A 26,214-nucleotide genomic window follows, 5' to 3' on the forward strand; every position below is an offset into this window, starting at 1 on the left:
TACCTCAGTCAGGCTTGCAGCTAAAAAGGCTTCTAGCTTCTATCTCTCAAACTCATGGAATGTACCATGAACTGCCATACACAGTATCCTTTCTACTTTCAGCCCTGGACTCCTGGATTTATGAATTTTGGCTGAGGGAGAGACAGCATAGAGTTCTGACTCAAAACATCTAAGAGGACATTGTCCAGGCCTGTAAGTTGATGGCTCCTATCTGATGCCAAAACTGTGTCTGTAGAAGACAAGTCAACATCTATAAATTGAGGATAATGAAGAACAGGATAAAAACCCTTATATGAATAAGGGCACACTGCTGAACCTCATTTGTTGTACTTTGAGTTCAGTATGAAAGTTCTGTTCCATAGAGGGGGAGGACAGTGGACAAAGACTAAATGGTTGTTTTGGCAGAAGTACTATGGGGAGAGAAGGTTAATCCATATCCAGTTTAAGTGTCCTTTCAAGTGACCAAGCAAGCAGGTACTTCGAAACCATGCTTTCCTCCTCCTCCTCCTCCTCCTCCTCCTCCTCCTCCTCCTCCTCCTCCTCCTCCTCTTCCTCCTCCTCCTCCTCTTCTCCTCCTCCTCCTCCTCTTCCTCCTCCTCCTCCTCCTCCTCCTCTTCCTCCTCCTCCTCTTCTTTTTTCTTCCTCTTTTCTCCTCCTCCTCCTCCTCCTCTTCTTCTTCTTCCTCTTTTTCCTCTTCCTCTTCCTCTTCTTTCTCCTCCTCCTCCTCCTCTTCCTCCTCCTCCTCCTCCTCCTCCTCCTCCTCCTTTTTTCTTTCTTTTGTTGGTCATGTTCAGCTAATTTTGGATATTTTAAAATTACATTTCAAATGTTATTCCCTTTCTTCAACACAAAATACCCACCCCCCTTCCCTCCTCCCTGTGTGTGTGTGTGGGGAGGGGTGTCCAACCTTGGCAGGACAAAGGGCTTCTCGCTCTAGTCCCCAACAAGGTCACCCTCTGCTGCTTATGCAGCTGGAGTCACAAGTCTCTCCATGTGTACGCTTTGGATGGTGGTTTAGTCCCTCGGAGCTCTGGTTGGTTGGTTTTGTTGTTCTTATGGGGTTGCAAAACCCTTCAGCTTCTTCAAATCTAACTCTTCCAACGAGAACCCCATTCTCAGTCCAATGGTTGGCTGTGAGCATTCACCTCTGTATTTGTCATGCTATGGCAGAGCCTCTCAGGAGACAGCTATATCAGGCTCCTGTCAGCATGCACTTCTTGGCATCAGCAATATTGTCTGGGTTTGGTGGCTGTATGTGTATGGGCTGGATACCCAGGAGGGACAGGCTCTGAATGGCCATTCCTTCAGTCTCTGCTCCAAACTTTGTCTCCATATCTCCTCCTATGAATATTTTCTTCCCCTTCTAAGAAGGACTTCATGAAGAATCCACACTTTGGTCATCCTTCTTCTTCAACTTCATGTGGTCTGTGGATTTTATCTTGGGTAATTTGAGCTTTTGGGCTAATATCCACTTATCAGTGAATGCATACCATGTGTGTTTATTGTGATTGTGTTACCTCACTCAGGATGATATTTTCTAGTTCCATCCATTTGCCTATTAATTTCATGAAGTCATTGTTTTTAATAGCTGAGTAGTACTCCATTGTGTAGATGTACCACATTTTCTGTATCCATTCCTCTATTGAAGGACATCTGGGTTCTTTCCAGCTTCTGGCAATCACAAATATGGCCATTATGAACATAGTAGAATATTTGCTGATTCTTGATCTTACAGCATAAGTCACTGGTGTTCTATTCAGGAAAATTCCCCCTGTGGCATGGTGGCACATATTTTGGGCATATGCTTAGGAGTGGTATAGTTGGGTCCTCAGGTAGTAATATGTCCAATATTCTAAGGAACCTCTAGACTGATTTCCAGAGTGGTTTTACCAGCTTGCAATCTCACCAACAATGGAGGAGTGTTCTGCTTTCTCCACATCCTCACCAGCATCTGTTGTTGCCTAAGTTTTTGATCTTAGCCATTCTGACTGGTGTGTGTTACAATCTTTGCATTGTTTTGATTTGCATTTCCCTGATGGCTAAGGATGTTGAGCATTTCTTTAGGTACTTCTCAGCCATTAAATATTTCTCAGTTGAGAATTCTTTGTTCAGCTCTGTACCCCATTTTTAATAGGGTTATTTGATTCTCTGGAGTCTAACTTCTGAGTACTTTGTATATTTTGGATATTAGCCCTCTATCAAATGGAGGATTGGTAAAGATCTTTTCCCAATCTGTTGGTTGCCATTTTGTCTTAATGACAGTGTTCTTTGCCTTACAGAAACTTTGCAATTTTATGAGGTCCCATTTGTTGATTCTTGATCTTAGAGCATAAACCATTGGAGTTCTGTTCAGGAAAATTTCCCCAGTGTTCATGTGTTCAAGGTTCTTCCCCACCTTTTCTTTTATTAGTTTGAGTGTATCTGGTTTTATCTGCAGGTGCTTGATCCACTTGGACTTGAGCTTTGCACAGGACGAAAAGAATGGATCGATCGATTTGCATTCTTCTACATGATGACCTCCAGTTGAACCAGCAAACTTTGTTGAAAATGCTATCTTTTTTCCATTGGACAGTTTTAGACCTTTGTCAAAGGTCAAGTGACCATAGGTGTGTGGATTAATTTCTGGATCTTCAATTCTATTCCACAGATCTACCTGCCTGTCCCTGTATCAATACCATACAGTTTTTATCACTATTGCTCTGTAATAAGACGGACGTTAGGGAAGGTGTTTCCCTCAAAAGTTCTTTCATTGTTGAGGATAGTTTTCGCTATCCTGGGGTTTTTTGTTGTTTCAAATGAATTTGCAAATTGCTCTATCTAACTCTATGAAATTTGGATGGGGATTGCATTGAATCTGCAGATTGCTTTTGGCAAGAATGTCATATCTACAATATTAATCCTGCCAGTCCATGAACAAGGGAGATCTTTCCATTTTCTGAGATCTTCAATATCTTTCTTCAGAGACTTGAATTTCTTGTTATACAGATATTTCACTTACTTAGAGTTATACCAAGGTATTTTATATTATTTGTGACTATTGTGAAGGGTGTCACTTCCCTACTTTCTTTCTCAGCCTGTTTATCCTTTGGTTAGAGGAAGGCTACTGACTTGTTTGAGTTAATTTATACCCAGCCACATTGACGAAGTTGTTTATCAGGCTTAGTAGTTCTCTGGAGGAACTTTTGGGGCCATTTAAGTAAACTATCATATCATCTGCAAATAGTGATATTTTGACTTCTTCCTTTCCAATTTGTATCCATTTAACATCCTTTCATTGCTCTGGCTAGGATTTCGAGTACTATATTGAATAAGTAGAGTGGACAGCCTTGTCTAGTCCCTGATTTTAGTGGGATTGCTTCAAGTTTCTCTCCATTTAGTTTGATGTTGGCTACTGGTTTGCTGTATATTGCTTTCATTATGATTAGGTATGGGCCTTGAATTTCTGATTTTTGCAAGAATTTTAACAAGAAGGGGTGTGGAATTTTGTCAAATGTTTTCTCAGCATCTAATGAGATGATCGTGTGTCTTTTTTCCCTTTGAGTTTGTTTATATAGTGGATTACGTTGATGGATTTCCATATATTGAATCATACTTGCATCCCTGTAATGAAGCCTACTTGATCATGATGGATGATCATTTTGATGTATTCTTGAATTCAGTTTGTGAGAATTTTATTGAGTATTTTTGCGTGAGTAGATTCTTAAGGGAAATTGGTCTGAATTTCTCTTTCTTTGTTGGGTCTTTGTGTAGTTTAGGTATAAGAATCATTGTGGAGAGGAGACTACTTTCTGCCCACATTTCTGACGCTAGAGGAAAACGCCAAACACCTAGTGCCATCTGGGCCCCCTGTGCACAGGTTCCCAAGTGAAAGTGGGGCAGGCCCTTCTGGTTGCTGCCCTCACGGAGAGCTGAAACCCGGATCTGAGAAGTGACTCCAGGCCCGAGACCAGAGGCAAGACCAACTTTTCTGGTCCAAGCGACCTTCCTGGTGGACTCAGTACACATGCCCACAGGAACACCAGTAGACAGGAACGACTACACGCCTGAAAGCAGAACACTCTGTTCCCATAACTCCCTGAAAGAGAACAGGAAAACAGGTCTATAGCACTCCTGACACACAGGCCTATAGGACGGTCTAACCACTGTCAGAAATAGCAGAAAAAGGTAAAACCAGAGACAACATGATAGCAAGAGGCAAGCACAGGAACCCAAGCAACAGAAACCAAGACTACATGGCATCATCGGAGCCAAATTCTCTCAACAAAGCAAACACTGATTATCCAAACACACCAGAAAAGCAAGATCTAGATATAAAATCACATTTGATCATGATGATGGAGGACTTCTAGAAAGACATAAAGAACTCCCTTAGAGAAATGGAGGAAAACACAAATAAACAAGCAAAAGCCTATGGAGAGGAAATGCAAAAATCCCTGAAAGAATTACAGGAAAACACAATCAAACAGGTGAAGGAATTAAAAATGGAAATAGAAGCAATAAAGAAAGCACAAAGGGAGACAACCCTGGATATAGAAAACCAAAGGAAGGGGTTGGGGATTTAGCTCAGTGGTAGAGTGCTTGCCTAGGAAGCGCAAGGCCCTGGGTTCGGTCCCCAGCTCTGAAAAAAAGAAAAAAAGGAAAAAAAAAAGAAAACCAAAGGAAGAGACAAGGAGCTGTAGATACAAGCTTCACCAACAGAATACAAGAGATGGAAGAGAGAATCTCAGGAGCAGAAGATTTCATAGAAATCATTGACAAAACTGTCAAAGATAATGTAAAACAGAAAAAGCTACTGGCCCAAAACATACAGGAAATCCAGGAAACAATGAGAAGATCAAACCTAAGGATAATATGTACAGAAGAGAGTGAAGACTCCCAACTCAAAGGACCAGTAAATATCTTCAACAAAATCATATAAGAAAACTTCCCTAACCTAAAGAAAGTGATGCCCATAAACATACAAGAAGCCTACAGAACTCCAAACAGATTGGACCAGAAAAGAAACTCCTCCCGTCACATGAGAGTCAAAACACCAAATCCACGAAACAAAGAAAGAATATTAAAAGCAATAAGGGAAAAAGGTCAAATAACATATGGAGGCAGACCTATCAGAATTACACCAGACTTCTCACCAGAGACTATGAAAGTCAGAAGATCCTGGACAGATGTCATACAGACCCTAAGAGAACACAAATGCCAGCCCAGGTTACTGTACCAGCAAAGCTCTCAATTAACATAGATGGAGAAACCAAGATATTCCATGACAAAAACAAATTTACACAACATCTTTCTACAAATCCAGCGCTACAAAGGATAATAAATGGTAAAGCCTGACACAAGGAAGCCAGCTACACCCTAGACAAAGCAAGAAACTAATTGTTTTGCAACAAACCAAAGAGAAGACACGCATACAAACATAATCTCACATCCAAACACGAATATAACAGGAAGCAACACTCACTATTACTTAATATCTCTCAATATCAATGAACTCAATTTCCCAATAAAAAGACACAGATTAACAAACTGGATACGCAATGAGGACCCAACATTTTGCTACATACAGGAAACACACCTCAGAGACAAAGACAGACACTACCTCAGAGTAAAAGGCTGGAAAACAACTTTCCAAGCAAATGGTCTGAAGAAGCAAGCTGGAGTAGCCATTCTAATATCGAATAAAATTGATTTTTCAACCAAAAGTCATCAAAAAAGATAAGGAAGGACACTTTATATTCATCAAAGGAAAAATCAACCAAGATGAACTCTCAATCCTAAATATCTATGCTCCAAATACAAGGGCACATATGTATATAAAAGAAACCTTACTAAAGCTCAAAGCACTCATTGCACCTCACACAATAATAGTAGGAGATTTCAGCACTCATCAGTGGACAGATCATGGAAACAGAAATTAAACAGAGACATAGACAGACTAAGAGAAGCCATGAACCAAATGGTTTTAACAGATATTTATAGAAAATTCTATCCTAAAAGGATATAACTTTTTCTCATCACCTCATGGTACTTTCTCCAAAATTGACCATATAATTGGTAATAAAACAGGCCTCAACAGATACAGAAAGATAGAAATAATCCCATGCATCCTATTAGACAACCACAGGCTAAAGCTGGTCTTCAATAACAGTAAGGAAAGAATGCCCACATATACATGGGAGTTGAACAATGCTCTACTCAATGATAACCTGGTCAAGGAAGAAATAAAGAAAGAAATTAAAGACTTCTTAGAATTTAATGAAAATGAAGGTACAACAGACCCAAACTTATGGGAAACAACGGAAGCTGTGCTAAGAGGAAAACTCATATCTCTGAGTGCCTGCAGAAAGAAACAGGAAAGAGCATATGTCAGCAGCTTGACAGCACACCTAAAAGCTCTAGAACAAAAAGAAGCAAATACACCAGGAAGAGTAGAAGGCAGGAAATAATCAAACTCAGAGCTGAAATCAACGGAGTAGAAACAAAATGGAGTATACAAAGAATCAACAAAACCAAAAGCTTGTTCTCTGAGAAAATCAACAAGATTGGTACAGAGACAGGAAGGTAGATCAGTGGAATAGAAGATAACCAGAGGGCAAAGAGTGATTATCCAAATTAACAAAATCAGAAATGAGAAGGGAAACATAACAACAGAATCTGAGGAAATTCAAAAAATCATCAGATCCTACTACAAAGCCTATATTCAACAAAACTGGAAAATCTGGAGGAAGTGGACAATATTCTAGACAAATACCAGGTACCAAAGTTAAATCAGGAACAAATAAACCATCTAAACAACCCTATAACTCCTAAATCAATATAAGCAGTTATTAAAAGTCTCCCAACCAAAAAGAGCCCAGGGCCAGATGGGTTTAGTGCAGAATTCTATCAAAGCTTCTTAGAAGACCTCATAGCAATAATGTCCAAACTATTCCACAAAATAGACGCAGATGGAGCACTACCAAATTCCTTCCATGAAGCCACAATTATGCTTATACCTAAACCACACAAAGACCCAACAATGAATGAGAACTTCAGACCAATTTCCCTTATGGATTTGATGCAAAAATACTCAATAAAATTCTTGCAAACTGAATCCAAGAACACATCAAAACGATCATCTATCATGATCAAGTAGGCTTCATCCTAGGGACTCAGTTATGTTTTAATATACAGAAATCCATCAGCATAATCCACTATATAAACAAACTCAAAGAAAAAAAAACACATGTTCATTTCATTAGATGCTGAGAAAGCATTTGACAAAATTCAACACCCCTTCATGATAAAAGTCCTGAAGAGATCAGAAATTCAAGGCCTATTCCTAAGCATAGTAAAAGCCATATACACCAAACCAGTGGCTAACATTAAACTAAATGGAACTTGAAGCAATCCCACTAAAATCAGGAACTAGACAAGGCTGCCCACTCTCTCCCAATATTGTACTTGAAGTTCTAGCCAGAGCAATCAGACAACAAAAGGAAGTAAAATGGATACAAATTGGAAAGGAAGAAATCAAACTATCACTATTTGCAGATGTTATATTTTTCTTAAGTGACCACAAAAGTTCCACCAAAGAACTACTAAGCCTGATAAACAACCTCAGCAAAGTTTTGGGGTATAAAATTAACTCAAACAAATCAGTGGCCTTCCTCTACCCAAAGGATAAACAGGCTGAGAAAGAAAGTAGGGAATTGACACCCTTCACAATAGTCACAAATAACACAAAATACCTTGGTGTGACTATTACCAAGTAAGTGGAAGATCTGTATGGCAAACACTTCAAGTCTCTGAAGAAAGAAATTGAAGAACATCTCAGAAGATGGAAAGATCTCCCACCCTCATGGATTGGCAGGATTGATAGATTAAAAATGTCCGTTTTGCCAAAAGCAATCTACAGATTCAGTGCAATCCCCAACAAAATTCCAACTCAGGTCTTCATAGATTAGAAAGAGCAATTTCCAAATTCATTTGGAATAACAAAAAACCCAAAATAGCAAAAAATATCTTCAACTATAAAAGAACTTCTAGGGGAATCACCATCCCTGACATTAAGCAGTATTACAGAGCAATAGTCATAAAAACTGTATGGTATTGATACAGAGACAGGCAGGTAGATCAGTGGAATAGAATTGAAGACCCAGAAATGAACCCACATACATATGGTCACTTGATCTTTGACAAAGGAGCTAAAACCATCCAATGGAAAAAATATAGCATTTTCAACAAATGGTGCTGCTTCAACTGGAGGTCAGTGTGTAGATGAGTGCAAATCAATCCATTCTTATTGCCCTACGCAAAGCTTAAGGCTGAGTGGACAAAGGACCTCTATATAAAACAAGACCAATAGAAGGAAAATTGGGAAAGAATCTCGATCACATGGGCAAGAGGAAAATTTCCTGAACAGCAAGGCAAAGAACACTGTCATTAAGACTAAATGGCAATCAAAATACTGGGAAAAGATCTTTATCGGGTATACATCTGATAGAAGGCTAATATCCAAAATATACAAAGAACTCAAGAAGTTAGACTCCAGAGAGCCAAATAACCCTATTAAAATGGGGTACAGAGCTAAACAAATAATGCTCATCTGAGGAATATTGAATGGCTGAGAAGTACCTAAAGAAATGCTCAACATCCTTAGTCATCTGGGAAATACAAATCAAAAGAACCCTGAGATTCCACCTCACACCAGTCAGAATGGCCAAGATCAAAAACTCAGGTGACAGCAGATGCTGGAGAGGATGCAGAGAAAGAGGAACACTCCTCCATTGTTGGTGGGATTGCAGACTGGTACAACCATTCTGGAAATCAGTCTGGAGGTTTCTTAGAAAATTCAAATTTGCACTACCTGATGACCCAGCTATACCTCTCTTGGGCATATACCCAAAAGATGCCCCAACATATAACAAAGACACGTGCTCCACTATGTTCATAGCAGCCTTATTTATAATAGCCAGAAGTTGGAAAGAACCCAGATGCCCTTCAACAGAGGAATGGATACAGAAAATGTGGTACATCTACACAATGGAATATTACTCAGCTAGCAAAAACAATGACTTTATGAAATTCATAGGCAAATGGATGGAACTGGAAAATATCATCCTGAGTGAGGAAATCCAATCACAGAAAAACACACATGGAGTGCACTCACTGATAAGTGAATATTAGTCCAAAATCTCGGATTACCCAAGATATAATCAGATCACATGAAGCTCAAGAAGATAGACGACCAAAGTGTGGATGCTTCATCCTTCTTAAAAGGGACAACAAAAATATTCATAGGAGGGAATATGGAGGCAAAGTTTAAAGCAGAAACATGTGGAATATATATATATATATATATATATATATATATATATATATAATCTCTACCAAAACTAGATAAGATTTATGAAGCTAAGTAGTGCATGCTGACAGGAGCCAGGAGTCTCCTGAGAGGCACAGCCAGAACATGTCAAATACAGAGGCGAATGCTAGCAGCAAACCATTGAACTGAGAATAGGACCCCTGTTGGAGGAGTTAGAGAAAGGATTGAAGGAGCTGAAGGGGTTTGCAACCCCATATGAACAACAATGCCAACCAAAGAGAGATTCCAGGGACTAAACCACTACCCAAAGACTATACATGGGCAGAACCATGGCTCCAGCTGCATATGTAGCAGGGAATGGCCTTGTTAGGCACCAATGGAAGGAGAAGCCCTTGGTCCTGCCAATGTTGAACCCCCCAGTGCAGTGTAATATGGGGGGAGGGGGCAGGAACGGGAGTGGATTCGGAGGGGAACAGCCTTATATATGAAGGGGAATGGGATAAGAAAGGGGGCTTATGTCCGGGAAACCCAGAAAGGGAAATGTAATTTTACATTTGAAATGTAAATTTAAAAAATCCAGTAAAAGAAAAAAGAGAGTCAATAAAGAAGACCCTAAAGCAATAAAATGTATCTAAATGTATCTATTTTTGCACATATCAAAAAAAAGTGGATATTAACCAAAAAAAGTACAGAATACCCAAGATACAGTACACAGAACTCAAAATGATCAACAAGCTGAAGGGCTCAAGTGAGGAAGCCTCAGTCCCGCTTGGGAGGGAGAAGAAAGCAACCACATGGGGGGAGGGAGGGAGAGACATAGGAGAGAAAGGAGATGGGGTTGGGGGGAGAGGAGAACATGATCTGGTATTTAGCAGGGGAAAAGGATTGAAGCCCTGAGGGACAGCAGAAAGAATAGAAACAGGTGACTTCAGGAAGAAGGAAATTGGGAAGACCCTCTAGAATGTACCAGAGACCTGGGGAGTGAGAGACTCTCAGGAAACAAGGGGGGATCCTAGATGAAATGCCCTACAGTGGGGAGAGGGAACTTATTGAATCCACCTCCAGCAGAAAGACAGAACATCAAGTGAGGGATGGGGTTGCTATCCCACAGCCAAAACTCTGACCCGTAATTCTTCCTGTCTGAAAGAAATGCAGAGTTGGAAATGGAGAAGAGTCTAAGGAAAAGAAGGTCCAGCGACAGACCCAAAGTGGGTTCTAATTCAAGGGGAGGCCCCACGACCTGACAGTATTACTGAGGCTATGGGGCACTCACAAAAGGGGACCTATCATGACTGCCCTCCAAAAGACCCAACAAGCAGCTGAAAGAGTCAGATGCAGATATGTGCACCAACCAATAAACAGCAGTTGCTGACCCCTCTGGTTGAATTAGGGAAAAACTGGAGTAAGCTAAGGAGGAGGACAACCCTGTAGGAGGACCAGCAGTCTCAATTAACCTGGACCCCTGAGATCTCTCAGACACTGGATCACCAACCAGGCAGCATACACCAGCTGAGATGAGGCCTCCAACACATACACAGCAGAGGACTCCCAGGTCTGGGTTCAGTCAAAGAAGATGCACCTAACCCTCAAGAGACTGGAGGCCCCAGGAGTTTAGGAGGTCTGGTGGGTGGGTGAGAGGAGGACATCTCAGAAGAGATGGAGGGGAGTATGGAGGTGGGGAGCAGGTATGGGATGTGGGAACCCTCGGGGATGGACCAGGAGGAATAAAATCTGGAGTGTAAAAATAAATAAAAATAAATAAATGAATAACATTTTAAAACGTCCTCTCCATTGAACTACCTGAGGACCCAGCTATACCTCTCTTGTGCATATACCCAAAAGATGCCCCAACATATAACAAAGATTGCTCCACTATGTTCATAGTAAGCCTTTATTTATAATAGCCAGAAGTTTGAAAGAACCAGATGCCTTCAACAGAGGAATGGATACAGAAATGGTACATCTACACAATGGAATATTACTCAGCTATCAAAACAATGACATTATGAAATTCATAGGTAAATGGTTGGAACTGGAAAATATCATCCTGAGTGAGGTAACCCAATCACAGAAAAACACACATGATATGCACTCATTGATAAGTGGCTATTAGCCCAAATGCTTGAATTGCCCTAGATGCACAGAACACAACGTAAACTCAAGACCGATGATCAAAAATGCAAATGCTTCACTCCCTTCTTTAAAAGGGGAACAAGAATACCCTTTGGGAGGGAATAGGAGCAAAAGTTTAAAACAGAGGCAGAAGGAACACCCATTCAGAGCCTGCCCCATGTGGCCCATACATACAGCCACCCAATTAGACAAGATGGATGAAGCAAAGAAGTACAGGCCAACAGCCGGATGTAGATCGATCCTGAGAGACACAGCCAAAATACAGCAAATACAGAGGCGAATGCCAGCAGCAAACCACTGAACTGAGAACGGGACCCCCGTTGGAGGAATCAGAGAATGAACTGGAAGAGCTTGAAGGGGCTTGAGACCCCATATGTACAACAATGCCAAGCAACCAGAGCTTCCAGCGACTAAGCCACTACCTAAAGACTATACATGGACTGACCCTGGACTCTGACCTCATAGGTAGCAATGAATATCCTAGTAAGAGCACCAGTGGAAGGGGAAGCCCTGGGTCCTGCCAAGACTGAACCCCCAATGAACATGATTATTGGGGGGAGGGCGATAATGGGGGGAGGATGGGGAGGGGAACACCCATAGAGAAGGGGAGGGGGAGGGGTTAGGGGGATGTTTGCCCGGAAACCGGGAAAGGGAATAACAATCAAAATGTAAATAATAAATACTCAAGTTAATAAAGAAAAAAAAATAAAATGTCCTCTCATAGGTATTATAAGATGTGGTTAAGAGACCTGAAAGCAGGTCTAGCTAAGGAATAAACCTGTAATTGATTGATTGAGTCTTTCACCTTTTATATAAAGTCATCTCTGAATATTTCAAACGATCAATCTTCTTTTCCCCCTGCCAGAGCTGAAAGGGTCTTTCTTAGACCTTCATCATGAAACTTTGGTAGGACTCCTGAAGGTAAAGCCCACTGCAGTGTGAGGGTCAATTGCTATGACTCTGCTAGGAGCCCTTTATTCTCACATTATTCCACACTAAAATTCCAGCAAGTTTCTAATGTGTTATTTAAATTGTAGCCACAGCATGTCTTCTGTTTCAGATCTCAGCTAGGATTCACTGACTTGTCTGTCTTTCCAGATGTTGTCAGATGGCAATTTGCCCTGAAAACTCAGTTCTCTTTGGGGTAGAAAGAACGGTGTCCTTTTTCAGGGTATTCAGCCCCCTTTGGTTGTTAGGATAACTACAAAGGCTGCTAAGCAAAAGAGAGAGATCACCACAAGTTATTTTCTTTCTTTAAAGTTCACCTTCTGGCATTTCTGCTTTCTCCTCATGCTTTCCTCTTCAGCCTTTATAAAAACATTTTTTTTCCTGAATCTTCACTGCATACATCAAATCAACTGTAGCTGAAATTGTCCTTGCTTTTTGATAGTATAATTTTTATATTACAGATCTGTTTTCCTTTACATATTCACAGTACATGCATTCTCTATTTCTTGTGTTGAATCATTCTAAGTAGCATAGGAAGAGAAGTCTGTAAACCGAAAGGTTGTAAGCACATCTTACTCTTAAACTGTCCTTAGTTACCATGTTCTTAATGTTGGACTTCTCCGAGTTACCTTTTTAAGTAGAAACCAATAAGAAACCTATAACCAACCCCCCCCCCAATATTGTATTCTTTCATCACCTGTCCAATAAATGCGTACCACATTGCCTTACACTTGATTGTTCGTTCTTAGAATGTCTAGTACAGTTTGTAGCTTGTATAATGTTACTCTGAACTCTTTGGTACTAACTCTAATAAGTACAGATACATAGAATAAGACTTTAGAAACTGATAGAGCAGTTTGATAGTCACCTGATATCTGAGAAATCTAATTTAAAAATATTCATTTTAAATTGTATATCAGATCGTTTATATATATACATATATATATAATAAAACATTAAAATTAAAAGTTAAAGCCTTCTATCAGTTAACAGGAAACTTCTATGACCTGTGCAGTAAACACTGTCTTAGCCAGAAAGAAATTGGATCTACTATACCCAGCAAAATTATTTCCCAGTTAATCGTGCTCAATAAATTTCACCAAATATTACTCTAACACATCATGCCAAACTCTGCTTATGGCCTTGTACTTGGTTTTCTATTTCTTTCAATAGGAGTCAATACTTTGGATATATGTATACAAAGAGATGATACAAAAGCAAACCTGGCATCACTTCAGTATACCCGAATGTGGTGAAAAGCAAGGAGAGGTTCCTGGCTTTCACCATCATGACGACGGATTTTCTAAGGAATGATGGATAAGTCATTTAAAGTTCCCTTCCATCCATGTATCATGAGAAGATGTGGAAAGGGATGAACCAAAGATCTAGTTTAAGAGGATGGGAGAATAAAGAGGTGTGAATGACTGGATAGATTAGAGAGGAGTCAACAAGTTCAAGAAAGAAAGAGCGAGTAAAGCTTGGGAATCCATTCCCTTGTTTTTTTGTTTTTTGTTTTTTTTTTCATTGTGGCCCAATCTGCTTTGGTCCAGAGTCAAGACCATTGTTGAATTCTGCATCCGGTACTGCAGATGACTGTCATGTCTGCCAGACTGTGATGTCTATGATCTTTTCTCACTACCACTTTGCCCAGGGTCAAGGAATTATTCAGAGCACTGGACAGATGTCTGTATAACCCTGAGGGATCTTGAAATTTTCTTGTGAGCCACTCTACTCTAGTGGTGCGGGTATGCTGTGAAGTTTCTTTTTCCCTTTCTTCCATGGGGTCCGTATGTAGCCCAGGCTGGCATTATACTCAGAATCCTCTTGCCCCAGCCTCCTGAGTGCCGAGATTTCAAGTGCACACTGTCAGTTAGCTGTGTGTTTTAGAAAACATTTTCAAAGATTTATTTTTGTGATAATAAAAAGAAAATACCACATGCCTAAACATTTCAACAATACAAAGGATTTTCCCATATCAACTCTTTCTACCCTGCCTTCCCCATACTGTACCATTACCCTGCTTTCTCCAAGCACAAAGGGCATTAGGATGCATTGTTTTGCTCCTTGTTATTTCATTGTGTAGGATAACTTGAATGCATTTTGCATAAGCACATTGGCATCTTGTTCATTCATTTTAAAGGCCACATAGTATTTAATCAGGTATATACAAACATATAATTAATAAAATGATTCTCCTATTAAGGGATATTGATATGTACAGGAACCACTCACCTTTTACTACTATGCATATTGCAAAATACAAACTTTGTGTGACACATCTTTATATGCTTGATGGAGGGAGAAAAACTGTTGATTTCTAAGGATCCTTGGATTTTTCATGTATGGTTAATTTCTGAAATCTCAAACTAGGCATCATATTTATCCTTTTATGTTTTGGTGTTTCAAGTCAGTCCAGCATCCCTGCTGTGCAGATATTTGGAAATTATTTGTTGCTTTTCTGGCTTCAGGTTGAAAAACAGAATCCTTGCCCTCATTCACTAATAGTAACACGGGTGAGCAATACAGGGCTAAGATCAGGGTCCGCGTGGCGCTCTCTGGGTGACTCCATTTCACTTAACTCATTTAAACTTACTTAACAGATTATGTTCCTACTTAAATATTGTGTTGTCTATCAAGATAGAGTAGTATAGGTTTTTAACTTCATTTTCTCACCTTCCTTCTGCTCTGAAAGGTATCAGAGGAATAATCACAATCATCACTGTCGTCACCACCACCACCACCACCACCACCACCATCATCATCGTCAACAACAACAGTAAATGAGAATCCAATTACAATGTATAACAATGTGAGAGAGAGAGAGAGTCTCCCTATGTAGTCTATGCTGGCCTCAAACTTGAATTCTTGCTGCAATTGGAGGTCCGCATTACTACATCTGGATAAACTGAGTGATTTTTTTTTTTTTAATTTTGGAGACAAGGTTTCTCTGTAAAGCCCTGGCTATCATGGAGCTCACACTGTAGACCAGGTTGTCCTCAAACTCATAGAGATCTGCCTGCCTCTGCCTCTGCTGGGATTAAATGGGTCCTTGCTTATGGACCAAGAATAATTGTTCTTAACTGGGAGCAACTTTTGATATGTAGGACATTCAGTAATGTCTCAAGACAATTGTTATTTGTCAATACTAGGCATTGGGGTTGCTCCTGGTATCTGGTGTATAAGTGCTGAGTCTGCTAACTAAACATACTTCATGCTCAATGAAGCCCTTGCCCAGGGAGGACGCCTTCAGCCCCCAAAGTCACCCAGCTTGAGAAAGTCTGGTCATGAACTTGGTATAGAATCTAAAACCAGTACCACTGAGCAGTGAAGAGTAAAAGGTTATATCAACTCAAGCATTACAGCCATCCCTAAGGATTTTGATTTCATTGGTCCAGGCCAGTATCTTTTTTTAAAAAAAATGCAGTTATTCTAAATAATGCCCTATTGCTTTGCATAGCTGTTTTAGTTTTTACTCTTTTAATTTTTTATTAAATCCTTTTGATTAATTAATTAATTAATTAATTTTTACATCCCAACCTCTGTTTCCTTCCCCAGTCACTCTTTCATTTCTCTTCAGATAGGAGCAGGCTTCCCATGAATATCAACCAGTCATGGCATAACAAGGTTATAGTAAGACTAGGCACCTCCTCTTTTATTGAGGTTAGACAAGAGAATAACCTCGTAGGAGGAAAGGGTCCCAAAGGTAGGTAATAGAGTCAGAGACAGCCCCTCCTCCCACTGTCAGGTATCCCAAGGGAAGATCATGCTATACAACTGTAACAAATGTGCAGAGCTCTTAGGTCAGTCTCATTCAGGCTCCCTGCTTGAAGGTTCAGGCTCTGTGAGCCCCTATGAGCCCAGATTAGGTGATTTCTGTGGGCTTTCTTGTGGTATCCTTGATCCCTCTGGCTCCTTCGATCTTCCCCATCACCTCCTTCCCCAAGCTCCTCATAATGTTTGGCTGTGTGTCTCTGCATCTATTTCTCTCACTTGCCGAGGGAGGCCTCTCTGAAGGCAGTTGTGCTAGGCACCGATCTATGAGTGTGGCTAAATTCCATTAGGAATCATTTCGTTGGCTTTTATTGCCAGTCATGATTGGTTCTATCCTATGTCTCGGGGCTCTCTAGCCTCTGGATCCTGGCCCTCCAGGAAGTGTCAGGAGTTGACTCTGTCTCATGGCATGGGTCTCAAGCTGGACCAGTCATTGGCCATCCGCACATGTTCTGGGCCACGTTTACCCCAGCACATCTTATAGGCAGGACAAATAAGCTAAAGGTTTGGTCGCTGGGTAGGTTTCCCAATCCCTCCATTGGAAGTCTTGCCTGGGTAGAGTTGTCGATTGGTTCAGGCTCCATATCCCCCTTTGCTAGGAGTCTTCAATGGGGTCACCCTCATAAATTCCAGTATGACCCCCTGCCGCCCTGATTCCAGTTGTCTCTCCTAGTACTCTCTCCCTCTGTCCACCCTACACCTGATCCATCCTGTTTCCACTTCCCCATTGAGACCCCCCACCTGTGATGTCTATTCTATTTCCCCTTCACTGTGGGATTCATTCATCCCCCGCTGAGCCCTCCTCATTACTTAGCTTCTCTGAGTCTGCTGGTTGTAATATGGATATTTGTGGTTAATATGATTTATAAGTGAGTGCCTACCATGCTCGTCTTTTTGAGTGTCTTTACCTCACTCAGGATGATATTTCCTAGTTCTTCTTCATGAAGTTCCTTTGAAGTCCTGGCCAGTCTGTGACAAAATAGACACTTATTCTCTGAAGAGTCTGATCTGAGTGAGACCACAGAGGGGCCCAGCCTTCCCCCATATTTCACAACTGGAGGAGTTGGAAAGAATTGGAATGATCTAGAAAATATCATCCTGAGTGAGGTAACTCAATCACAGAAAAACACACTTGGTATGCACTCACTGATAAGTGGATATTAGCCCAAAAGCTCAAATTACCCAAGATGCAATCCACAGACCACAGGAAACTCAAGAAGGATGACCAAAATGTGGATGCTCCCACTTCCTCTTGAAAGGGGAAAAATATCCATAGGAGGGGATATGAAAGCAAAGTTTAGAGCAGCGACTAAAGGAATGGCCATTCAGAGTCTGCCCCACATGTGGTCCATATATATACAGCCACCAAACTAGATAAGATGGATGAAGCTAAAAAGTGCATGCTGAAAGGGACCGGATGTAGATCTCTTCTGAGAGTCACATCCAGAGCATTTCAAATACAGAGGTCAATGCTAGTAGCAAACTTCTGAACTGAGAACAGGACCCCCTTGGGGGCAATTAGAGGAAGTATTGAAAGAGTTGAAGGAGCTTGCAACCCCATAACAACAACAATGTCAACCAACCAGAGCTTCCAGGGACTAAACCACTACTGAAAGACTATACATGGACTGACCCAGGGCTCCAACTGCTTATGTAGCAGAGAATAGCCTTGTTGGGGCACCAGTGGAAGGCGAAGTCTTTGGTCCTGCCACGGTTGGACCCCTAGTGCAGGGGAATGTATGGGGGGGCAGTAAGGGAGGTGGAGGAGGGAACACCCATATGGGGGAAGGGTTGGGGATGCGGGCTTATGGACAGGAAACTGGGTAAAGAAATATATCTAATTAAAAAAAAATTAAAAAACCAAAAGAAAGAAGTTTTCTCAAATGCCGAAAAGGGTCATATGGAAGCCCAAGTTTGGGGGTTTAGTTAGAAATTGGAAAGGTCTGTTCGAATGAATGACTTAAAAATCTCTGGGTCATTAATATCAAAGACCTTGGCCTATAAGGGACTGCTGTAGCAAAGAGAAAGATGTAGTTCTGCAGTGGGCACGATCCTTGTCTAGTCACAGGGGTTTTGTCTTCCACAAATGCCTCCAAGAAACCAGATCCATCCTGAGGACAGCCTAGAAACCTTCTCCTGGTACTAGAATGTAGCCATGCCAGCCCATAGGGTGGAGACTCTGAGCTGGTCCTGCTGTTCTCACGGTGGTTGAGAACAACCCAGGAGATGGCTAGATCTGGCTGCAGGAAACTACCACTGAATCTGTGAGTTCGTGGGTAGGCAGCGGACCTCCTGTCTTTTGTGTCTCCCATCAGCTGGCCCTTAAGTCCCATTCTAAACCACAGCACAGCAGGCATGCACCAGGCCTAGCCTTTGCAAAAGAGAAACAAACACAGGAACACTTGTAGAATGAGTCTTGGTGCCGGTGTAATCTTATATCTCGCTTCCAACCCTAGGTCTGTTCAAATCAAGTTCCTGGCTGTCTTTTTTCCTAGTACAATGAACTAGGAAGTTCATCATAGTAACCAGCTTCGGGCCATGGTACCCAGCTTCAGAGGGAAACTCTGAACTCCTAGGTTGTCTCTGTTTCTATGTGACATGCAAGGGTTTCTGCCTTCAGCATGCACAGATTCCTTCCAAGAGTCCAGGATACTTGAAGTCCCCGAGTTTGTGTCTTGGGGCTGAGGGGGGTGCAAATGCAGCAAAGCATGCTTTTGGATGTAAAGGGTTTCTAGGCCCTCTAGCTGGAGACCTCCGACGGGGGAACATCCAGGTTTCCAGAAAAAAAGGGGTGGCACAAAAAAGAGGGGGTGGGCAAATGGTGGGGCGGGGAGCCCTGAACTGCTCTGCCTTCCAGGGAGGAGGAAGAAGGAGGGCAGGCCCCTGACTGGAGGGAGGGAAAGAAGGAAGCCGCCAAGGAGGAGTTTTCCAGCCTGGCTTTAGAGGCTCTGGCTCACTACACAACCCCTCGGTCTCTTGGCCTCCTCCAGCCCCTTAGAGCTGTGCAGCCTGCCCGCGGGGGAAGCGCCGGCTCGCCATGGGGAGCCCGGGACTCCGGCCCACGCTGCTGCTGCCTCAAGTACTGTTGCTGTTGCTGGCGCTGCTGCACGTCCCGCCGAGCCAGGGCTTCCCAGGTAGGAGATAGGGATTGTGGGTGTTTCCCAAGTGAGGCATCTAGGAACCGCGGAACCGTCTGCTGAAACCCTTCTCTTGGAACAGCAGGAGATGTGGGGTTTCCTTTTTTACCTCTGAACTCAGCTTTCACAGTCCCAGGAAGCGGGGTCTGAAGGAGGAGTGTTGCTCCTGATTATGTACAAGGAACTGAGTTCTACCATGCAGCGCCTGGAGCCCGAGCCTGAGCACCTTCTGCTCCCAGGGCTCCAAAGTTTAAATCAAACCCTCTTGGCATAGAAGGCTACGAAGAGAAAGTTTGGCCACGGGCTCTTTTGATTCTTTCTCACCACACTGCATAGCTTCTTTTGCTCCCTCCCAGCCCCTCACAGGGTTTTGATGACTGTCAGCGCTCTGGGCCAGGCAGCTTACTTTTGGAAAAAGCCCCAAATCTTGCCCTTGGAGTTGAGCAGCTCCAAAACTCTTGTAGACTTTACTAGCCTAGCGAAAGAGCCTTCATGCATCCTCTTGTCCAGTCCGCTCCTCCCCCCCCCTCTGTCCCCCGCCAAACTCTGGGATTCCGAGAAAGTTTGCTTCTCTAAGGGAGAAGTGCCAGCTGAGAGTGGTGACATGTGGCATGCACTTGGTTAGCACCAGGGAAAGCAGGAAAGGCACAGGATTGTACTGGAGGGCGTGGTCTCCAACATCTAAGGGGACCCTGGTATTTACTGGGTTTTCACAGTACAGGGAAAATTCTCTTTGGCAATGCCTCTTTTAAAAATATCTCGTTAACATCCTCACAATGAAATTTTAGGCTAACAGAGAGTGTCAGAGGGGCAGGGCTACATGCTATGTGCCCCCTGTGGCCTTGGAATGAAAAGCCAATCTATGCAGCATTTTTAGCTTTCTGTTGATAGAAAAGTGGTGGCATGAATTATAACGTATGCAAATAATTGCCTTAGTGTTAGACACCGCTGTGGACAGTTTAAATCTGGGGCCTGAGAAGAAATCTCCAGGAAGTACGCTGGGTAGATGTAGGGGTGACTTTTGGTCTTTGAGTGTTCCAAGTGAGTGGATGGCTAGATGGATGGATAGCATGTGAGTGAAAAGGAACATTTGTGTTTTGTGCTGATGCTTACAGGTTTGAAGTTTTGTGTGAACTGACTGGGCCGAAGTGCTAGAGAACTGTCATTTTATGATGTTGATGTCCCCACTCACCCTTGGCAATAATTGTGTTAAAGGGAGCTAAGAAGGGAAGGAGAGACAATCTAAGTTAAAGAATCTCAAGCTCTGGTGGCGCCTGTCCCAGGGAGGCTCCCTTTTCATTTGCTCTCCTCCCCTCTCTCCTCTCTGCTCCTTTCTCTCTGTTTCTACCCTTATATAGTATAGCTTGCTGCCAAGCCTCAGACACCCACAGATCCTTGATTTGCCAGCTCAGTCACTTACTACTGCTTGTGTTTTGGGACTTGCCCTTGGGGTTCTTGGCTCAGTCTACTAGCCTGCCTGTAGGTCCCTCCTCCCGTCAGCCAGACAGCCACCAGGTTCCTCTCTGCCACTCTTCCACTTGATTCCTTGTCTGCCATCTGACGCCACTCTGATAAACTGAAGTTTTGCAGAAGCACTTCCATTCCCATTTTTCTAATCTATTTCTAGCCTATTTCGTAAAGAAATATTTATTTTACTTTTTGATATTATAATTATACCATTTCCCCTTCCCTTTCTGCCCTCCAAGTCCTCCGTTCTACCCCAACCCCTTGCTCTCTAAACTACAGAATACTCTTCCAGTTGGAGTCCTCTCTTGGCACATATCAATGATGTATCTTGGGAAGTGAGCTCCGCTGCAGCTGCTGAATCCAACAGAGGAAATTTTAGTCTGAGCCAGAGATTGTAAAAGTCTGGGAAGGGAAAATGCTCTAGACTTGTACATCTGGAGGCATATGGCGTCAGCTGAATTCACTGTTAGTTGTGGCGTGACATGTTTTAAAGGTTGTCTCAGAGGCACTCCTTCTAGTATGTGGACAGCATGTCTCCAGGAAGAGCCCATGAAAGAAGATTTGGATCTGGAAGTTCACAAAGAGGGAGCTAGGGATTTAGGACCCCATCAGTATCTTAATTATGTAAGCTTCTGAGTTCTTAGAGCAACTCTGTCAGTAAAATGTCAACTCTTTCCCAGTCCCACCTGGAGAGGCTCTCTAGAGTTCTAAACCTGAATTTGATGCAGTTTTTCTGGGCTCCTGATTTATTATTCCCAGCCTGTCAAAGACTGTGTGTCTATAGAAGCCCACATATGGAGTGCTCCTAGCAAAGTTGCCTGTGTTTATGTTTCGCTCCTTTTAAGAAACGGCCCTGTTTGTTAATTCTGTCCCTAAATGAATTCTTGCAAGCTTCTGTATGTCTGAGACTTTGGAAGTTCACTCTACCCCGTGCAAACAAAGCCGAAGGTGGAGGATGAATGCTGTAGCCATGGACAAAGTCTTTGCATCCTCCTAGTACTGGAGAAAACAGGTAAAGTGATGTGGTTTTGTTCGTTAGGGAAAACGTAAAGCGAAAGCAGAACCTGGCTAGAAATTCAAGTATTCGGAGCAGAGCACCTGGCTCAGGCTCTACAATTAAGGTCTCAGCAGAACCTGGCTAGAAATTTCTATTTGTGTTTAAGACATATAATCAGCTGACAAAATTACTCTGCAATATAAAAGAGGATCTGCTAGAGAGAGGAGGGCATTTTTGTCTGGCATTGTCTTTGTTGAGAACACTTCCAGTCAGTAAATTGGTCCCGCTTCTCATTTCACAGATTGGTGAGTTGAATACAGTGCTAGAAACCATCAGTAAGGCACCAATTTCAGACCCGCCTGCCTCCTCAGTCCTAGCACCATAATCAAAGTACATTCCTTCCCTTCTAGATGATGACTGTAGCATTAATGTCTCTGAGGCTAGTTCATTGTCTCTCTTTAAAGCCAAATACAAGTCTTTTAAGTAGATGCATGCACATGTGTCTGTGTCTCTGTGCATGTGCAGGTATGTACATATGTGTGATCATGCATGCATGTGTGTGTGTGTGTGTGTGCATGAGCATGCATATGATGTGTTTATGTAGAAGCTGGAAGCCAGTGTAAGGTGTCTTCTTTTGTTTCTTTTTACCTTCATTTCTGAGGCAGGATCTCTCGCTAAATTGGAGGCTCCTCGATTGAGCAACACTAGCTGACTGGAGCATCCCAGAACTCCTCCTGTCTCCTCTTGTTCAGTTCTGGGATTACAAGTGTATGCCACCATACCTGGATCTTCATGTGGATGCTGGAGATCTGAGCTCAAATTCTTATGTGAATGTGGCAAGCACTTTACTGATTGAGCACTCTTCCTATCCTATAAAGTGGACTAATTTCTACCCAGTATTTCTCTATTCAAAACCTTAGAGCAGTCCCCAAATCCACTCTCATGTGGAAGGCTCTCCATTATATTCGGGGACTAGATTGTTCCAGCATGATTGTTCTCAAGTGCTTCGCTCGTGACTTCCTCAAACCTAGTCCATGTGCACTCCATGGCTCTTTAGCAATTTAGTTACGTTTTTCTTCTTGGGAGATTTCATTACCTGCACCTTGGAGTGTCCCACTGAGCCATCTGGCTGTTCAAATTTCTCCCCATTATCTAACAACATCCGCACTTTGGCAAAATCAACTGACTGACCCTCCCTCCCTTCCTGAACCCCTCCCTTTCTTCCTTCCCAGTTATGGGATGGGACACATGGCCTATGCGTGCCCTAGGGGCTGAGCTACACTCTGGCTCTCGAAATTATTTCTGGATCACTGAAAGGGCAACTTCATGTCTTTCTTTAAACAAACACAGCTCTCTGTGGCTGTTTTGTGGTCTTTATCACACATTTCACACACTCTAAGTTATATACCCCTCTTAGATTCTGAGTCCTTAAAATCTATGGCTGTACCATGTTTTACTCTTCTGTGTATTTCTGAGGATGCTCAGCAGAATACCTGGTGCTTATGGAATTTAGTTTACCCTGAAACTCTGATGAACTGTAAGAAAGGTGCATGAGTAAATGGGATCTTGTGCCACCATGAATCTACATGCATAGAAACTATGGCTTGCTGGCCACAGAGGTTCATTTTAAATCCACGAGTGCCCCCTGTTTAAGCAATAACTGTCTTTGCTGGGGGCCGTAAGATGAGAGACTGAGTGTAGCCACAAGCTGGAGCTTGCATTTATTTTTGTTGGCCACTTCATTCCATGTCCTTCCAAAGCAGTTGAATGGTTTCCTTAGTAAACATATATATGCACTGTAACAATTCCCCTTTCAGTGAACACGTCTAAAAGTAGCAATTGAAAGTGAAGAGTTTCAATATAGGTTTGCCGTTGCCAAGTTATGACACAGTATGGAGTTTGTGGCAGTCAAGTTATGATTAACATTCAGGTTGAAGATTCTCATACAAAATAACGGTAGTAATAACTGTCTCTCAAGATCTAGTTTGTAGGGAGATCATGGAGCCAGTTTTTCCGTCTTTAACTGTAAGATTTTGGAACTCACGCCTTTAGTGGACCTTTTGCTTTTAAGAGGGGCTGCTCTTTTCCTGGTCTATTTACAGTCTGCTCCAAAATAAAATTGGTTTCTGCCTTCTCTAATGAAATCTGAGCTTTACCCAGAGACTTACTTTATCAAGTGGCTGTGAATGGTGTAGAGGCTCTGTGCTTAGAAAAGGGGAGCAAGCAGGGTATGCAGTTCCTTCTTTGCAGTAGTTTCCTGTTTCCTGAGGAACTAGGCACAGTCACGTCCAGTGGCCAATACTGGAATGGAAATGTGTGGCGGACTCTGTAGACTCTGAGGGAGTCATGCAGGAACTTGACCTGCATGTTGAAGGTTGATGCATGGAGATGCTGCTGTCAAGATGGCGATGCTGAAGATGCAACGTTGCATTAGAATGTCTTTGCGTTTCCCTAAGGATGTTTAGAACTTGGAACCAGAATTCTGGGCAGCTATTTCCTCCCATGGGGAAAAAAAGCCCCTATCATAATCCAAATGTACTATTCACTAGATGGTTTTCCTGTCTTCCTGAACTGTGTGAGAAAAAATGTGGACTTAACAAGCTAAATAAAGGAATAAATAAATAAATAAAAGAGAGAAATACACAAAAGACAAAATTGTGAGACTAGACTTTGATTCAACCAATGAGTAGGTGGAGGTAGCCTCTCTGGTTAACACCAGCTATAGAATTTTCAATTCTCATTTTAAAAGCAACCGTGGGCTCAGTGTAGCTCAGAAAGGTAGACCACATCTTATGCCTTAAGTTCTGCATTCAGTACCCCTCCCATCAAGGTAAAAGTAAGTGATATATAAAGAAAAAATCAAACAAAGTAGATATAAACAGAGATGGAAATTGTTCCTGCTCTTGATTAGCACAAAGGCTGAGATCTGGGGGAGGATATTGAGTCAATCGTCAGGCTAGTCATTGTCTGAGGTAGTTGTGAATAAGACCCAAACTATTCAATTCAAATATCTTTGTAACATGTAGCAGAATTTCCAAGATTACTTCCCAGAGACAAAGGAGTGGAAGATAAAATGTCAGTGAATATTTACGATTCTCTGAATAAAAGAGCCAATTGGACAGAAAACAAGTCTGGGCATACTTAGCTGATGAGACCTTTGGCTATCAAGTTGCCGTAGGACATTATTGTAAGTGATTTAGAGACTCTGGGAAGTTTACAGATTCTGAGGGTAAGGTTTGCAGATAAAGATTTAAAAGGAAGGCTTGCACCAAATGTTCTTAGCAGTACTGCTACGCTGCCAAGTTCCCAAGGTAATAATTGGTTACACCTGAATCTTAGCAGCACATGGAACGATCTGGCTTCAGAAAGCTCCTGAGTATGCATTCCTTAAAGAATTGATGCACTCACCCGTAATTCTTAGCTCATAGTGGATATTTCTTTCTGTGCATTGTTCTTCAGGAAGAACAAATGGATCTAAATGGGTTTAGATCCATTGACTCAGATTATCCCAGAAACTTGAAGTTATACATTGCATATATTTGTTTAAAACCTTTTCAATGAGTTAGACTGGCAGAGTTTTGCTTGGCTTTCAAATATTTTTTGCAATAGTTTTTCTGTCATGCTCTTATAGGGACCTGTAGTGTTGTTAGTCCTCACAATGTTCCTCCAGTTGTGTTTGATGAGCACATCTTTAATGCAGTTGTACCCTAGCATTCTCTAATGATTTGTCTTGGACTGTGCCTTGTGTGGGCTGCTGGGCTAAATAACACCGCCTAGTACAGGCCTCCAAGAATATTCAAGCACATTAGTTAAATTGGGGCCACGGGGCAAGAATTAAGCCAACAGTTTTTGGGCCCACAGTGGAATGTTGCAGAAGCAGTGGTGGTGTTCATGGCCCCTATTTTCTGGAACTCAGCTCCCACATGACCATTCCTTATAGGAACTCTCCAGACACATTGTCTCTGACTCATTTGCTGACACAGGTTCCAGTTCCTCTTAATGGTCAGTGGTAAAATGCTGTTTCTACTTACATTTTCTCTCAGCTTTTTAGCTAGTAGAATCATACTCTTTCAGTCTTAGCGATGCATAGATGTAATTTTCTCACTCATGTGAACCACTTACAGGGTCTTTTCAATTTATCTATTCCCATAACTTAACAGGGAACCTGACTCCAAGAGGATAATGATATACCAGGAGGGGATGCTTGTAGCCAGCTTCAACCCATCCACCTGGATGGGTGTCTCAGGCTCAATCTAGATTGCTATGAGAGTTTCTTTCTTTCATACTCAGGTTCCCCTGAGCAGGCAGCCTAATTCTGCAGGGGGAATCTCAGAGGGTGGGGATGTCTCACACATGAACTCTTCATGCATTTTAGGATGGAGCCTCTCATGCCTTGCGGGTTGGGATGTCTGGAGTCACATGTGGAATTAGAAGTTGAGCTACGGCTATACCTT

At 42.2% G+C, this 26,214-nt stretch overlaps 1 protein-coding gene across 1 annotated transcript in view; it reads left to right on the plus strand.

The window, feature by feature from the left end:
- Positions 1-19,144: 19,144 nt before the first annotated feature.
- Srpx (sushi repeat containing protein X-linked) overlaps positions 19,145-26,214 on the plus strand; it is a 74,669-nt gene continuing 67,599 nt past the window's right edge. Inside the window, 1 exon segment of the mRNA XM_032890401.1 lies at positions 19,145-19,293. Coding sequence (XP_032746292.1) covers positions 19,197-19,293 — 97 coding nt within the window. The 5' untranslated portion in view covers positions 19,145-19,196.

This window comes from Rattus rattus, chromosome X, assembly GCF_011064425.1.
Source record: "Rattus rattus isolate New Zealand chromosome X, Rrattus_CSIRO_v1, whole genome shotgun sequence".
Lineage (NCBI taxonomy): Eukaryota > Metazoa > Chordata > Mammalia > Rodentia > Muridae > Rattus > Rattus rattus.